Source organism: Thrips palmi, unplaced genomic scaffold (assembly GCF_012932325.1).
Source record: "Thrips palmi isolate BJ-2018 unplaced genomic scaffold, TpBJ-2018v1 HiC_scaffold_12, whole genome shotgun sequence".
Taxonomy (NCBI): Eukaryota; Metazoa; Arthropoda; class Insecta; order Thysanoptera; family Thripidae; genus Thrips; species Thrips palmi.
In genome coordinates this window covers 1,929,398-1,947,074 of record NW_023144623.1, presented here as the reverse complement: position 1 = coordinate 1,947,074, position 17,677 = coordinate 1,929,398, and the positions used below count along the sequence as shown (strand labels likewise).

General features: G+C 42.7%; 1 protein-coding gene across 1 annotated transcript in view; it reads left to right on the top strand.

The window, feature by feature from the left end:
* The window catches only part of LOC117640433 (protein ANTAGONIST OF LIKE HETEROCHROMATIN PROTEIN 1-like), an 18,638-nt gene extending 1,591 nt beyond the window's left edge, over window positions 1-17,047 (top strand). The window contains exons 5-8 of the mRNA XM_034376937.1: window positions 4,320-4,326; window positions 6,345-6,662; window positions 6,749-6,885; window positions 16,974-17,047. Coding sequence (XP_034232828.1) covers window positions 4,320-4,326; window positions 6,345-6,662; window positions 6,749-6,885; window positions 16,974-16,991 — 480 coding nt within the window. The 3' untranslated portion in view covers window positions 16,992-17,047. The remainder of the gene's footprint in view (window positions 1-4,319; window positions 4,327-6,344; window positions 6,663-6,748; window positions 6,886-16,973) is intronic.
* Window positions 17,048-17,677: the final 630 nt, after the last annotated feature.

Genomic DNA, 17,677 nt, shown 5'->3' with positions numbered 1-17,677 from the left:
TCCATTAAAATCTAAAAAAAAAACTTGCTTCCGAGAAACGGGGTGATTTCGGACACTTGGTGTAATTACGGACATCTCTGCCCGGAAGCAGGGCGATGATACTCCCATCTGACGGCCAGCTTGGTGGCTTGTCCCGTTGCGCGCATCGCATCGGCCAAACTTCAATCCATCTGATCCCGGTGGCCGAATCAGGGGCAAACTTCTGGAGAAAGAGTGGCTTTTGAATTTAACCATTTTTACTTAAATTCGCTTTAGGCGTAAAAACTTTGACTGGCAAGCCGAAACTGTACATGGCCGGTTCATGAGGTGATTGTTTGTCGATTTGATTATGTTACGAGCATACTGTGTCAAAGTTTTAATCACCTGGGTCAAATAATATGGTTTCTATGGGCTCAAAACAAAAAAATGTTACTTTTCGGGCTAATTTCGGACATACAAACGTCACACCACGGAGACTGGGTATGTTCTGAACACTTTTATTTTCGCAGGGTTTGAGTGGTGGAAGCTGAAGAGCTCTTCTGAAAGATGAAGATAATCCAATAACAACGATAATCCTCAATTGCCCGGTTGCTTCGTGATCTTTGAATTTTATTTAAGTGGGGCAAAGCTAACATCTTTAATCCTTAGTTCTATGTGCATATCCTACCTTAGTGTCGACGGCTCTTTTGTGATTAATTTTCTTTCATGTAACATGAGAGTTGGACTTGGCGAATGGCTGCATAGCTCGCCGGTTTACTACAGTTGAAATGCAAAGTTTTCCCCTGAGCCCCTGTTTCTTCCTAACCGAACATACGACACTACTACTTGCCCTTCATATGCATGTATGTGATCGTATGGAGTTTTGTAGAGGAAGATTTAAGATTCACTTTCGCGTAAAAAGTATGGCCGGAGTTCCGGAGTTGCCTATAAGAGCTAATCAGTCTAATATTTAAAAATACGATTTCAAGAAATCCTAGGAGTCACGAAGTCAGTTTGATTATTGTGTAAGAGTGTGGAGAAAGAAAAGAAAAGGTTTTGTGAAGTTGTGGCTCAGGGGACTACCAATGGCAGTGGTACCAATGTGGTCGATGTGCCACCCGTCAAAATTTTAACTTGACAATAGAAATCAAAATGCTGGTAAATTCAAAAAATTCCAATGCTAATGTGTTCCGCAGTGTTCTAACAATGGAACATCTTTAAAGTCCATCATTATTAAAATGTTCTTGGCAGAAAGAAGGCAGTAAATTTATTTTCACGGGTTGGCAACTAGTTTCTCGGCGTCTGCGCCCTTGCGAAAATCGCGAAGCTGAAAGCACCAGCAGTCGCGCATTAAAACTGCCCATCCATTGTTGCTGACGTTGAAATGTTTGGCTTGTTTCAAAAGGCTGTGGTTCTCTAGTCATGTTTTCTTCAATTCTGTGTAATAGTTCTCCCTTACAACGTATCAACACCACGACGGTTGGTTTGACAAACTTCATAAACTCGGGAGGGATGGTTTCGAAACGCGGGTGAGTCTTGTTCGAGGAACATGAGCACTGCAAGTCGCGAGGTGGAGCGAAGTGGTCCTAGTGCTAACTGAATCACAACAACAACAAAATTGTTTTATTGACAGAAAAAAAAGGAATATTTGAGAAACTTTATGTCAGAAAAAAAGAACTTTTGTTTTGCTAATTTTCTGTGAATATTTTTTTCGGAAGTCATCACACAAAAATTGAAAATTTGTTTTATATGAATTGTCATAAGCAGGAAACAAAGAAAAAACAAGAAAGAGAGCAAAATTAATACAGATTTCAAATGCTACAGTTGGCTAAACTGTTAAACAGGTTCCAAACCTACTGCGCATGTCCAAAAACACTCCAATCAAGAAGTATTATTGGATAGTTCTACCCGAAAAACTGCGTTCGAACCGACACCAATTCTATTGTTGCATCTTGTCTACCTGCAGTCAAAGAAATTTTTCATTTCGAACGTGCTGATTTCTGCTTTTGGAGTAAGCTGTACAGACCCAAAAAGAAGCTCGGCTATTGGTCCGCCCCGGCTCGGCTCCCCCCACTCCCTTTTTTTTCCCTTGACGAGTCGAGTTTTGCCATAGAAACGGCGATTTTGACAGCAAATTTCTCAAAATTGGCCACCAACTTTTTAACCAGATTTCAGCATGAGAATCAGCGTTCAAAGTTCTACAAGTCTGCAAAGTCTCATTAAAATCGTATAGAAAATTCCCGAAATGCATAAAGGGCCACACAAATTGAATCTCGGGCCGGCTGAATCCTGGGTATACTATAAGGCTACTTCGTGCCTAAAAAAAAAAGCGTTCTGAATGGCTCTACTTGTTCCACCCACTATTCCTGAAATCGAACTACATATGGGTGCAAAAACACGACTTCAAATTATGTATGAATGACCACCCCTACCATACACTGTCAGAAATTTTGTCGTAAATTAGCGACGAAAATGTCGCTAATTTTGATAGCGACGGAAATCGTTCTCAAACCACTTCGTCGTAACTGAACGACCAAAAAATCGTTTTTCTACGACACTGTCGTAATCGCGATTAAATATTTAGGAATCTGAAATCCCCGAAAAGTTGGTCAAAAGTTACAATTTTGCTCGTTTTTTTACGATTTGTGTCGTTTATTTACGATTCATGTCACAAATTTACGACAAGAGTCGTAAATATACGACTGAAGTCATAACTGCACGACATATTCCATAAATCAATTACGATCGTTCGTAAACATACGATTAAGTCGTAAGTTTAGGACTTAATTCGTTTCAAAGCGGAACGTCTCGCTATCAAAATTAGCGACAGATATGTCGTAAATTTACGACTCGAGTCGTATATTTACGACTTGAGTCGTAACAAAATACATGTCGTTTAAAAACGACATAATTGTTCTTCAAAATGTCGTAAAAACCTAACCTAACCTTTACATCTGAACCCTTACGAATTCCTCATATAAACAATAAAAGAGACAATCATCGATTTTGAGACCAAAATCCAACGAAAAGTCATTTTTGGAGATTGATCTTTTTCCAAACCTAAACCGCAGTGATATTTTCCCAATCTTTAAAGTCGCACCAAAACCGAGTTCAAGAAAACGTTCACACCTAGGTATGAAGCATCTTCCTCTGTAAGGTAGGGTAAACTATACAGTTACCGTCAGTTTAAGAGCATCGCGTTCTTTTCAAGGGCTTCTAGGGTAGGTTATGACACTTAGACCCGTGCGACTTGTTCCAGACACTTCAGAAGGATCTAGACAACGAAGTGGCTGACAAAGATTTCACTAAAAACTTTTTGTGACGCTCTTATTTAACCTGAGAAAATGGTTACCAAAAACACAGTAATCGGCACCCTTTATGACAGTTATCGGCACCCCTTGTTAAAAAGGCAAAACATGACCGAAAGTGACGAAAATTTCTAACAGTCGTCACAGACACTCTATATCACCCCTTGACAAGTCACGAACCCCCTCTCTCTTCTGTTATGCCTCTTGCGCCCTTCATTTTAGACTCACGGACAACTAGCACCATGAGCTGCGAAAAAACAATCTCTCAAAGCGCCGAGGAGGACATTTCGTAAATCACGTAGATCACTGGGAAATAGTGGTCCGATTTCATTCAAATTTGGCAGGGGTCTTCCTACGGTCATAATGCATCAGAATATTAACTCCCGGACGACGCCCGAAACACCAGTGAAGTTTGAGGCCACCCTGACGATAACTGTGTTTGGGGTGATTTCTCTGGTGCAGTTATCGGCACCCCCCGAATGAGGGCAAGCAAGAGGAATTTCTGTGCACCGAGCACAGAATGCTCTGTTCAATAGATGGGGAGAAGGAACCTGGCAAGGAGAATAGTTTTTTCCGGCCCACATTCACGAATTTAACGAAACATTGAACCCCTGTTCCTAGCGTGGAAGATAAGAACGGGCGGCCGAAGCAGCTTCATTCTGCACTTGACAAGAAACATGGCTCTGTTGGCGGACATGCTCAGTCAAACGCGATGCTGTCTCGGTCCTGCATGCTCAAAAGGCGTCTCTAGCTACCTGCATTGGCCGCATCACTAACGGACGCGTACTTGCAGAGCAGGACCCAATTATTCGCCGAGATGACGATAACTGTACCCCTGCCGATAACTGTATACACTGTTAAAAAAAAATTCTGAAAATTCAGACTAAATGAACTGAAGAAAATTTCGCAAAAGGCACTCCTAATTTTCAGACCAACTTTTTCAGAAACATGCGGTCTGAAAATTCAGACCTGTGAATTCAGACCACAAGTCTGAATATGGATTAAGACCTCTAGTCTGAATTGGTATTAAGACCGCTGGACTCTGAAATTTAGGAATTTGGTGAGCTTAAAATTGAGATGTCTTATTTCTTAAAAAAGGGCTTCCTGGTCTGACTTTGCTTTCAGCAGTTCACTCCCATACCCCTCGCCTCCCTCTTTGTGCGCAGTGCGGGCAAGGTAATATATGAAAGTTGATCCAACCAATGCTTTAAGAAGGATGAAAATTGCTGTGGCTAGTAAAAGTCAATTTTGTAACCTTAAGGATACTGTCAAGTGAAACTTGCATGTCCTAGAAATATTTGTCACAGGAAGTTCATTTTGAGGTCAAAATTCCACCACTATTAGATAAATTTATTCTCAAAGTTGGGGACTCCAACTCTAATTAGTTTCTGAGTTATGGAGGTTTACGTAAACTTTTAGTCGTTTCCTCCAAATTCTTCTCACGACAAAGGATTAGCTACCCAGCCTTCAGATTCTGGCAATTATATCTATTTTTGCATATGAAAAAGAAAGCGTTGTCAAATTTGAAAATACAAGTCCAGAAGAGGCTGTATTAGCTTTTAAAAAGCTAACTTATCAGGCCCACTTTTATTTTTCTTCAAATTTAAAAGATTTTGCCTTATTATTGGTTTATGGTGTTTCAGGAAAACTAAGGGAGATATTTTTTAAAAAAGCTATCTATTTCCTTTGCAAAAATATATATAATTACAATAATATGAAGACTGGGTAGCTAATCCTTTGTTGTGAGGAAAATTTGAGAGAAACGACTAAAAGTTAACGTAAACATCCATAACTCAGAAACTAAAATAAGGTGGTGTACAACTCTTAGTGCATGAGTAAATGCAATGGAAAGGAACTTTTATCCAGGAATTGAGATATCTGGACAAATATTTAGAAAAAAACTTAGAAAGTCACTTTGGTCACTTGAGTCATCATAACCATAAATTTCTTTGCTTATCATCGCAAAATCAACTCAAACCTTGGTTGTAACAATTAACTCACTGTGGCAAGCACACGATCCAACACGCACCAGGGCACACGAAGTGAACGTATCAGATTCGTCCAACCAGAAGTTTGAACTAATATCCGATGAAGGCACTTTGGGGACGAGTGTGAACGGGGAGAGGCGAATAACTTAGAACACCTCTCGCCCTCTCACCGCCCGCCCCTTCAGTTTCGGGAGATGCGTACAGCGAGCGCAGAGTCACTACAGCGTCAAGAAGGGTCATCAGCAGAAAACACTTCGAACTAAAATGCACTTCTTTCCGTCGACATGACTTCAGCGCGCCGAGCGAGTGGACCTGACGCAAAATACACGCGATGTGTGCACCTTGGAAGACTGCTGGAGATTGACGTTTTGCGTGCAGGGCGCCGGGTCGGCCAAAACATTCCGAGTTGCCGACGGATTAGCGCTCCCCTCCTTGCCGAGCCAATCAGAGGGCGCCTCCAGCCGGCCCTGCTGGCCCTGCCTCGCCGGACTTTCCGAGAATGCACCGGCGGGGACAGTCCTGCGGCCGCTGCACTGGGTTCGGCTCGGTGCTCGGCCCTGCTCGGTGCCGAACGGACTCAGCCGAACAAGTCCGAGACAAACTAGATCGCTTTCGGGCCTACTAGCTTAGCTGGTCAAGGTGCTCCCAGAGCGCTATAAAGAGGGCTACTCTGGGGCTCAAGGTGCTACCTTCGGGGCAGTCCGATTAAGGCAGCGTGTGTAGAGAGAGAGGGCGGGAGTCAGACGAGTCGGGCAGAAAATTAAGACCGGACACTGAATTCTACTTTAAGACTCGCAGGGCAAATTATTAAACCTTGTTAAGTCTGAATTTTCAGACCGCCGCGTCTGAATTTTTTTTCAGACTACAAGGTCCGTATTTTTAGACCTGCGGTCCAAATATTAGGACTCTAGTCTGAAAACGAAATTCAGACGGACAAGTCTGACACTTTCGGTCTGAATTTTCAGAATTTTTTTAACAGTGTAGTTTACCCTACACAAGTTTTCTTTTCATAAAAATTTAGACCATCTGTTAAGAGTGAATTGGCAAGCTTTATTTCTGGAATGTAACCATATGGTTTTTTGTCTACCAGGAAGTCGTGTTGAAGCTGGTACAGCTAGCTGCAGTGATAAACTTCAGCACCCGCCCCTTCAACTTTCAAATGTTCCTGAGAAGTTTGCGGGTCAGCTCCCAGATTTTGATCCTGTGCCCCACCCAGCTGTGAGTTGCTCTCCACCACTCACTGAAAAACTTGCTGAAACTCAGATACAACCTCTCTACGAACATCCAAAAGTTCTTATTTCGCACGATGAAAACCCACCACTCACTGAAAAACGTGCTGAAACTCAGATACAACCTCTCTACGAACATCCAAAAGTTCTTATTTTGCACGATGAAAACCCAAATCAAGGTGTGTAGTGCTGTGTTTGTTTAGGCTATTAGTTTAACCTCTTTATATTTACAAATTGTTTTAATTTCTGCTTTGTTTTATCTAAGGTTTTCGAGAAGTTTCCTTCAGTGTGAACTCCCATCTTCCAGTATCCTCCAAATGGATTAAAGTGGCATGGCTCAAAACTTGGAGCTGCCAGAATTTGATGTGTTGCAGACTGATTTTGAAGATTTCAGTACTATTGGTAATTAATGATTAAAAAGTAGTCTTGTGTTTCTGTGTGCTCTTAAGCCTGCAAAATCTCAGCCAGATCGGCCGAGCCGTTCAGGAGGAGTAGTGTACACACACAGACAGGCAAAAATTTTCAACCGCATTGGAGTAACAGGCTTCGCTATCGCTCAGCCAACAAACTGTTGTCGTAACGGCCCTGGTATCGTTTCGGTTTGGGTCATCCCTGTTTCTAATTCAGAAATGTGAAATTTGAACGGATGGTGTTCCCACATTGCATACAGAATTGATCGCAATACCGTAGAACGGGGTAATATGAGACAAATTTCGAGGTTTTTTGTGAATTTCCCCCTTTTAATTTTAACTTGAGGTGCTGAGGTGTTCATCACTTGTTCATTGACCCTTTGGCTACACTCCCTCCAAATTTCAGATTTTTAGATGCAGTAGGGACCTTGCAATAAGCCTCGGAATGCCGTCCCATATTTCCCTGCAATGAGGGGTAATATGAGACAAAAGAGAAAAATGGTATAAAAGTATGGAAAATTAACTCAATTAGGCGTGTTTAGAGTCTTTTAAGGGGGCAATACACTGAAAATGGCCAAAAAGTGACTTGTGTGATTGCTTCCACACGCGTTGTGGAACGTTGTTCAAACTTTTTATGTGTCAAGACCTTACAAAAAGAAGCATTTTAAGCCTAGAATGGCGTTGATCGGACGTGAAGGAGCGGAGCAGCGCTCAATCAAATTTTCGTCAAAAGTCGAACTGGCGGGCGTCCCTCAGTCCGCAAAAGTGAAGATGTCTCGACCCCGTTTGCGCCAAAATGTAGGTAATTAAAGCAGCTATCGCATGAACTAGGATTATGAACATCGAACAATCAAAAGTACAAAATTTTACGAAAAAAAAAACTGTTTTGATCATTTTTGTAAAATCCTCAAAAAGTGTTTTTGGATGAAATTTTGTACTTTGGGTTGCTCGATGTTAATAATCCTAGTTTATGCTATAGCCGCTTCAATTACCTACATTTTGGCGCAAACGGGGTCGAGATATCTTCCTTTTTGCGGACTAAGGGACGCCCGCCAGTTCGACTTCTGACGAAAATTTGATTGGGCGCTACTCCGCTCCCTTACGTCCGATCGACGCCATTCTGGGCTTGAAATGCTTCTTTTTGTCAGGTCTTCACACATGTAAAGTTTGAACAACGCTCCACAACGCGTATGGAAGCAATCGCACAAGTCACTTTTTGGCCATTTTCAGTGTATTGCCCCCTTAAGTTCTTTTCATTCATCCTAAAGATGATTGGGGAATATAATGAAGAAGAGATAAAATCTAGAGGGCAGAAAAATGGGTGTCACTAAAGAGAGCTGAAAAATGTCTAAGAAGTCATGAGTTGTGCCTGTCACATGAAAATACTAAACGAAGATCATAGATGCCGGTCAGGTACAGGGATGATACCCAAACCGAAACGATACCAGGGCCGTTACGACAAAAGTTTGCACATATGACTGAAACTCAAAAAGTGTTGCACCTGGAACCAAGGGAAGAGCTTCTCCTTGTTGATCAAGGCGTACCGGAGTTTTGTTCCCACATGGGCCAAGTCCAAATTCCGCTTCCCTGAGTTTTGTTCTTTTTGGGGCCTAAATCAACAAAACTCAGGGAAGCGGAATTTGGACTTGACTCATATGGAAACAAAACTCCGGTGTGCCTTGATCAACAAGGAAAAGCTCTTCCCTTGGTTCCAGGTGCTACACTTTTTGAGTTTCAGTCATATGTGCAAACTGTTGTCGTAACGGCCCTGGTATCGTTTCGGTTTGGGTATCATCCCTGGTCAGGTAGTAAATTCAATTCGTGTTAAAATCATAATTACTTGAAATTGATAACAGTGGAGTATGTTTGGCCCCATATTTCAAACCAAAAGAGGTGTCTCTATTTCCCCTGCATGGTAACAAAATTGTATTCCATCTGGAACAGGCAGCCAGAGAGTAGACATTACGGAACCAAATTTTGTCCTGATTATTTTGACACAATTGCCTACAGATTTAAACCTCGTTCGGACGAGAACCCAAGTTCTAACCGAGGTTTCTGGGAAGGTTTTAATAACTTTATAAAACTAGTGAAAATGAAAAGGTTTTTCCTTTCGTTCTAAATAATCCTGGCGAGTCTCTGATAGCCTTCGTTCGTTTCCTGTGAGCTGTCACGGCCTCCTAGATCACGAAAAAAAATCACGGTGGTCCTCTGAACAACCGCTAGAGAGCAACACGACGAAAACCGAAAAATGTGCGCTTTGTCTCGATTTTCCTTCATGTCTCAAATTACCCCGTTCTACGGTACCTTTAATAGGTACTTTACCTGCTTTACATGTAAAAATATTTCTAGCGACCACTCTTTTGGAAAGAGCTTTCTGACTCCTCTTTTCAAGGGCCTGGAATAATAAGCAAAGAACACAGGATTTTCTTAAATAGTAAGAAATTGAGGATTTTCAGTAGTATGAGAATACAGGATTTACCCAAAAGTAAAGAATACAGGATTTTCACCAGAAGTAAAGAATACTGGATGTTCTTTGTAAGCGAAAGCAAAGAGCACAGGATATGTACGTGCCGAAACCTATGAAAGCCGATGATTTTTTTTCCATTCAGTGCTGAAGGATGGATTTGTCGCTACAATGAACAATCAAAACCTGTGAAAGTGAATTAGATTAATGGAAATGAAGTGCATCGGAACCAACTGATTCCATTTTTTGACAGGCCTTCTTGCGCGAGATGGTAGCGGGTACCGTAGAACGGGGTAATATGAGACATGAAGGAAAATCGAGACAAAGCGCACTTTTTTCGGTTTTTGTCGTGTTGCTCTCTAGCGGCTGTTTGGAAGACCACTGTGAATTTTTTTTCGTGATCTAGGAGGCCTTGGCAGCTCACAGGAAACGCACGAAGGCAATCAGAGACTCGCCAGGATTATGTAGAACCAAAGGAAAAACCTCTAAATTTTAACAAGTTTTATAAAGTTTGTAAAAACCTCCCCAGAAACCTCGGTTAGAACTCGGGTTCTCGTCCGAACGAGGTTTAAATCTGTAGGCAATCATGTCAACATAATCTGGACAAAATTTGGTTCCGTTATGTCTACTCCCGGGCTGCCTGTTACCTGGCAAACGGGTACCTGGCAAAAGTGGCCACTTGACATCAGAAACACACCTGCAAATTTTTTTTCCGATCGGACAATATCTTCGGTTCCCACTTTGAGGGGGAAGTTTCGGATTAATAGGTGAAATTAGGCAATTTGCAAAACGGACTCGGATGCGCTGCTGATGCGTTCGGATGGTCACTCGGGAAGAAAAACACACCTTATGTACTTTGGACACCATATCGAGCTTCATTTGTGGCCCTACTACAATACCCAGGGACTGGAAGTTCAGCTGAAATTCCGTGTTTTGCGTAAAATCAACACTTTTGCTTCCACACGTTGTGTGTTCGATGTTTCAGCACTCAGACACTTCTATTCGAGGAACGTGACATCACGTTGAAACGAACGTGACAAAATTTTACGTTCATTTGAGCATTTTGTCACATTCGTTTGGGTGTGAATTGGCAAGAAATCAGCTTTTTCACATCAAACGAACGTGACACAACGCCCAAACGAACCACAGTGGGCGGAAACACCACTTTTGACGGGAAAAAGTCATTACAACTGAATTACTTGTCCGAAAAACATCATTCATCCGTATTTTATGTTTTTGGGGTCGCTGATTCTAAATCTGATCATATTTCGAACTTTTCAGGGGCGGATCCGGAGATATAAGGGGGTAGATTTTAATTTTAGAGCAATCCGCGCTTTAACTCCGTACCCTAGGTTTTGGTGGTCGCTGATTCCAAATCTGGCCATTTCTTGAATTTTTCTGGGGCAGATCCAGTGATACAAGGGGGGTAAATTTTATTTTTCGAGCATACCGGGTCAAAACTTCCCATATCAGTTTTCAAGGGTCACTGATCCTAAATCTAGCCATGTTTCGAACTTTGCAGGGGCAGATTCAGTGATTCAAGGTGGGTGACCTTAATTTTTCAAGGTTTAAGGGGGTCATCATCATCATCCTGATTCTAAATCTGGCCATTTTTCGATTTTTCTATGGACGGATAGTATTAATTTACTGCATAGTTTACTAAATCAACAGCGTAGGCCCCCTATTGTGGCAACAGTTTTTATTGCGTTACTTCTTCTACTTCTAATACAAGGCAACGACACGTTACAGGCCAAGCTACAGCAATGATCGACTCCGAACGCGTCATAGGTCCAGTTGTGTCGCCCCGATTTCGAATATACCCATATTTGCTGTCCTAAGTCGACAACACTGAAAAATCATTGTACAAGGGGAGGGGGAGGGGGAGGGGAGGGGGGGAACTGGGAGTGAACGGGAGGGGGAGGGGAAAGGGAGGGGGCCGGAGGCGGGAGGGGCATGCCCTGAGACGACCTATGCGATTGACATGCGTCGGGACCCGTTTTTCGTACGCACGCTCACACAAATTGAGCCATAAACTTCGGAAGGGCAGCTATGGGCAGCTAATTCTTTTTCCCTCCGAAAGAGCACTCTTTGCGGCCCCAAATGAACCTTGAGCGAGCGCGGGGCAACTTGAGGCTTTTTATGCCGCCCAAGGGAACTTTGGAATTTTGTGTTTTGTGACATGCAAATTTCAAACGGCCGTAGTTTTGTCAAATATACTCGAAACTACAATCCGAGGACAGTTTTGGAATCCTCGTGAATTGCTCTTTCTAAAAACATCCGGGTTGTAAAATTAGATCTAAAACTGACTCAGTAGACGCAGCGAATTTATGCGCTTTTTGTTGCGTTTCTTCTTAGCGAATAGATACATGTGACTTTCAAGCCTTCTATGAGAAAAACGAAAAGGCGCGTGATAAAATCAAAGGCAGATTTGGATTCGGCACACTTTTTTGAGCTAGGAAAGTGCATTGATTGGAATCTCCGTAAGGGTTGCGGAACCCGACTTTTTCCCGTCAAAAGTGGTCTTTCCGCCCACTGTGCGAACATGACATTTTGTCACGTTCGTTTCAACGTGATGTCACCTTCCTGGAATGAGAGTGTCCGAGTGCTGAAACATCACACACCACGAACACACAACTTGTGGAAGCAAAAGTGTTGATTTTACTCAAAACACGGAATTTCGGCCGTACTTCTGGTCCCTGGGTATTGAAGTAGGGCCACATATGAAGCTCGATATGCTGTTTAAAGTACATAAGGTGTCTTTTTCTTCCCCAGTGACCATCCGAACGCATCAGCAGCGCATCCGAGTCCGTTTTGCAAATTTCCTAAATTTACCTATTAATCCGAAACTTCCCCCTCAAAGTGGGAACCGAAGATATTGTCCGATCGGAAAAAAAATTTGCAGGTGTGTTTCTGATGTCAAGTGGCCCCTTTTGCCAGGTACCCGTTACCGATCAGAAAAAAAGTGTTTTTTCGGACCACCCTATTTGACAAGCTTTATAAACTCAGTAGGGATGGTTTTGAATCGCAGGTGAGTCTTGTTCGAGGAACATGAGCACTAAAAGTCGCGAGGTGGAGGATGTGGTCATCGTGCTAACTGAATGAAAAGAACCATCAAACAAAAACTAGAGCTAAGACAGAGCTAAGAAAATAATTTGTTTTATTGATTCAGTAAGGAGTTGATAAATGAAAAAATTTTCTATTTTTTAAAATTTTTTAAATCTTTTCTTCAACATGTGTCCAAAAAATATATTCAGATATAATGTCATAATTTAAACAGATTAATTTTGTGGTAGAAAATACACATTGAAAAGAAACAAACACAAAACTCACAATGAGTGTGGGTTTTCCATGTTGGTATGACTGTGTTGTTCCGCGCATGAGCAAAGACATTCCCTTTAAAAAATTTTCATCAGGCAGTGCCAATGAAAAGACTGCGTCTAAAAAAATCCTCTTGTGTATTGTTACTTTGTTTATCACGGTCGCGGAAATTTTTTTATTCGAACGTCCTTTTCAAGATGCGACCGTTTTTGGGTTAACCTGTACAGAAGCGAAAAGGAACCATGCTATTGGTTCGGTTTCGCTCGGCTTCCCCCTCTCTCTTCCCTTTTCGTTGACGAGTCGAGCTTTGCTATGGAAACAGTGATTTTGACGGCAATTTTCTCAAAATTTATCGCTAAGATTTCAACCATATTCCAGAATTGAAATCACGTCTCAGAATTCTACCAGTCTGCAAAATTTCATCAAAATCGTATAGAGAGGTTTCGACTTGCATAAGGGGGCCACGCGATCAAATCCCAGCGAGGCTGAATCCTGGGGGATACTATAAGGCTACTTCGTGCCCAAAAACGCAACATTTGCTTGCTATTCTGTTGTTAAAATCGAAAAATCGCAAATGTCGACGGCCCGTTTTTCACGTGCGATCAGGTCTCTCAGTGTGATGTGTGGCGAGAGAGTCTGCCTATGGCAGGGCAGCACCGCAGTATCGCAGTCGAAGTATCGCGAAGCCTGTGACGACAAGCCACTGTCTGGCGTACAGCTACCTTGTTTACAGGTATTACTCGTAAACCCATCACAACGACACAGTAAATCCCAAACTCAGTGTCCGGGGCACTTTGCCCCGGAAAGCAAGTTTCAGGGCCTTTCAATTACAGGGGCGGGCACTGCCGCCGCTCTGATTTACAGTCCACCAGATTCGGGGTCCCGAAACCGGTTTCTGGTAAGGTGACCCGCCCCCTGGGAACCAGCATCCGCTATGCGTTGCTGCCGCCAGTTTCGCATTCTGCCTTCGGGTCGTATTGTTTTTTACAGCACAAGTCAAGCGCTCGTGACCGATTTATCGGGGTAAGTTAATTTTGTTTCGACAAAAGCAACTGCATCTTGCTTTTTTTTTAAAATTTTGATGTCACGATGTCTAACAAAGCATTGGCTTGTCGATACCCAATTGCCGTTTTCGTTCCGTTCTGCCATATGTTTTATACTTCATAGTGCTTTTCACATAATGCTTATCACACTTATTTTGTTAGGCGAATTGAAGTGAACAGGTGTTGTCTCTGTGCCTGACTTGACTTATTGCTGCTTTAACCCCTTTTCGCTTGAGGGATTCACAAGTGATTTTGTTACCTAACTTAACCATTTGGTTGCCATAATTTCAATTTTTAGGGTGTTTAAATTGAAAATAGTGATCACTAGTCCCATCGAGACCTGAATGATCAAGTTGACATCACTAGGCAAGAGTCAAATTTCGAATAAATTGACCTTTAAAGTCTCAGGCGACTTATTATGGCACTCCGTTTGTTCAATCGTGAAGATTCAGATTTAACAGAACACTTTGAATCTAATTATGGTGTTTGCACTAATATACCTTTAACACGTTTATCATTACGACTGCCTCTTTGTGAATTTTACATGAGCTGGTATCAAGCCTCATACACCTATATTCAGATCAAATTTGATCACGTGCACTACAAGATCAAATGTGTGCTTAGTACACAGCTATGGGAGCGTACTTGCAAGCACACATCTATAGCTGTATGCTTGGCAAGTACAGACCTATAGGTGTATGCTTGGCCAAACACACTTTAATCCCACCCATTTAAAGGCACACTCCTACAGCTGTGTGCTTGGCCAAGCATACATCTATAGATGTGTGCTTGTCCAAGCATACACCTATAGATGTGTACTCGCGCTGCTCGCTGGGGGCTCCGCCCCCAGACCCCCGCATGTGTGGGGCGCGTACCGAAGTATTTTTAGTAAGTCCGTGGTGACCAAAGGGAAATTTTCTAATGAAGTAACTGTACTGCTTTTTGGGAGGGTCTATTTAACTGCTTTTGACCATTAATTTTTAAGGTACTATTACTGCCCAAATAGATGGCTTGTATTGTATTTGGCTACTGTGGCAGTCAACGGCATTCAAGGTCCGGAAAATATGGAAGACTGCTTTGACAAGAATAAGATCTGTGTTCATTATGGTCAATGTGACCGAAGGCCAAGCTAATGGGCCTCTTTTGCGTCTTTCATTTCGAGGGTTCCTATTCAAAAGATCTTATCTGGGCGTTCCCCCCAAGACAATCTTATTTTAAACGCAGGTGAATTTCACATAGTTTGAGCATTTGATACAGCTACATATCAATATCAGTATGTTCAAGTAAATCTAAAGATGGAAGATCAAAGAAACCAAAAGTGCATGTAGAAATATGTTTCGCTTACCCTCGTATTTATTCTGACTGATCAAAATGAGTGAAATTTGTAGGCGTTTAAGATAAGATTGTCTTGGGGGGAACGCCCAGATAAGATCTTTTGAAAAGGACCCCTCGATTTCTGATTTCTCCGGCAATATATAACATGGCTTTTACTGCTCGGAAACGGTTGTATTTTGTTCAATTTAGGCCTATTTCATCGTTTTAAGGGTGTTGCCGGTGACGGGAACCCGATTGCGGCACAGTTTCGGAAATGTCTCGACCAGACCTACCGATGGGGCGAATAAAAATTTTTAGTCGGTCGGTCCCCTTTTTTGGCCCGCCCTTCTATTCAAAAAATAGGGGGAGGGCCTATGCATTTGCCTTTGTGTCTGTGTGTTGTTGTTGTTGGCGTCTGTGTACAAGGAAGGAGTTGAGCTGGAGTAACCAGATTTGGAGGGTACTTCAGGAGTACCGTCCAAACAAATAATCCGGTGGTGCAAATCCTGTCCGGGTCGCACAAGGGCTGCTGCAGGTGCATCATGGTTTACATGAGCGGGAGGGGGATTTCCGCCATTATTGGTGCTAGCAGGGCACATAGGGGTATTTTTGGAATCGGGGCGACGAGACAAGATGAATGGACCTGGTCCCGACCCCATCGGCCGCTTTTACAAGTTGGCCAGATCAGGATCTTCAAAAAAGGGGGTCGACCGACTAAAAAAATTTATTGCAGACTTCGATTGGTCTCAGCGAGACCTTTCCAACGAGGGGTCGGAAAGGGGGTCCAGGAGCCCGACTTCGTCTATTAGTCACATCAGGATCTTGAAAAAAGGGGGTCGACCGACTGAAAATTTTTACTTAAGTTTTGGATAGGTCTTGGCAAGACCTCTTCAACGAGGGGTCGGAAGGGGGTCCAGGAGCCCGCCTTCATGAGTTATGGGAAAAAGTGCGACGGACTCGTTTTGCGCTCCTGCTGTGCCTCTATTGCAAGGAGTTGCAGTAGCATGGCAAATATGGGTATTTTCGGAATGAGGGCGAAGAGACAAATGAAATGGGCATATTCTAAGGACAGTTGGAGTAAAAAGTGTAAGGACTATTGCATATTGTGAATAGAAGGGCGGGCCTAAGTCACGATGGTACATCGATAACTTTGCTTTACCCGCTCACGGTGTGTGTGATGCGAGCGGGCCGAAGGCCCGGCCCTTCGACTGGCCAAGTTGGGTCTGATGCGAGGGCCGAAGGCCCAAGAAAAGGCCGCCGGCAGGCAAAGCTGGGCCGGCCCCCTGTCGAACCGAGTTTCCGGCGCAGCGAAGCGGAGCTGGCAACTCGGTTCGACGGAAGGGCGGGCCCTAGCTTGTTTGAAGATTGAGTGGATTTTGTTGAATTTAGGCCTATTTAATCGTTTTTTGAGGATGTTGCCAGTGACGGAGACCGGATTGCGGCACAGATTCGCAAATGTCTCGACCAGACCTACCGATGGGGCGAATAAAAATTTTTAGTCGGTCGGTCCCCTTTTTTGAAGATTGAGTAGGTTTGCTCGGAAACGGTGAGAAATTTGTTCCCCTTTTTTGTAGATAAAGTAGGTTTTCTCGGAAACGGTGAGGAATTTTCAACTTTTGGGATTTTTCCCAATTTTTCCATAAAATTTGGAATTGAATGGGAAAAACCGCAAGTCTCTACGACCACTCCTTCACCCCAAACATTTCTATGAGTGAGTGAGTGAGTCAGTGAGTCAGTGAGTCAGTCGGATTGGGGCTTTATAGGTTCTTGACTTGCCAAGCATACACCTTTAGATGTGTGCTTGCAAGTACGCTCCCACAGCTGTGTACCAAGCACACATTTGATCTTGAAGTGTGTTCATTGTGCTTTAAGCGTTGTAAAAGACTGCACTTCTTAGAAACTTCCCTGTAAAGATATTAATTTTTTTAAATGTCTTTTCAGGTACCATGGATTTCCTGAGTTGTCCGGGGCGTCCAGCAGTCCACATTTTGCGTAGAGAATTATTCGGTTTTGGGAGGAAAATAAAGTTGAATTAAATTCAAAATACATAATTACTATTAATTTTCAATCCTTGAAGACACAAGATTAATTATGCACAATGTTTATTGACAAGTCCAGACAAAAGAAGTAGCATAATACTTGTAGAAAACTTGTAATGATTGAATAAAACTTGAGACATGAAATGCTTTCCACAATGGGATTCTTAGGTCTAAAAGAAGCTCAGCATTTATGTTCAAATACAGGGTGAGTTTTCTCGATGTGTCAATAATTGGAAGGAAGCTTAGGCACCCCTAGTGGATCATTTTTCACCATTGAACTTGTAGGCGCAAATGTCTAGATAATCAGTATTTAGCAATTCGATGGTTCGTAGGAACAAAGACATATGTCTTTTGGGTCGCTCGAACAAAGACCGATCTCCATTTCAGCCGTTTCTGGATTCACCGCTTCTTTATCTTGTGGTTCTCACAACAGACATCCAACTCAAGTAATAGTTTGCAGGTTTTGTTTCGAACACATAAGAGAATGATTATGTAAAACTCATTTGTGTGGAATGAAGACGTAGAGATTGTTCTGGGACTTCAAAACGAACGCGTTGAGAGGTAAGGAAATGGAGATCGGTCTTTGTTCGAGCGACCTAAAGGACA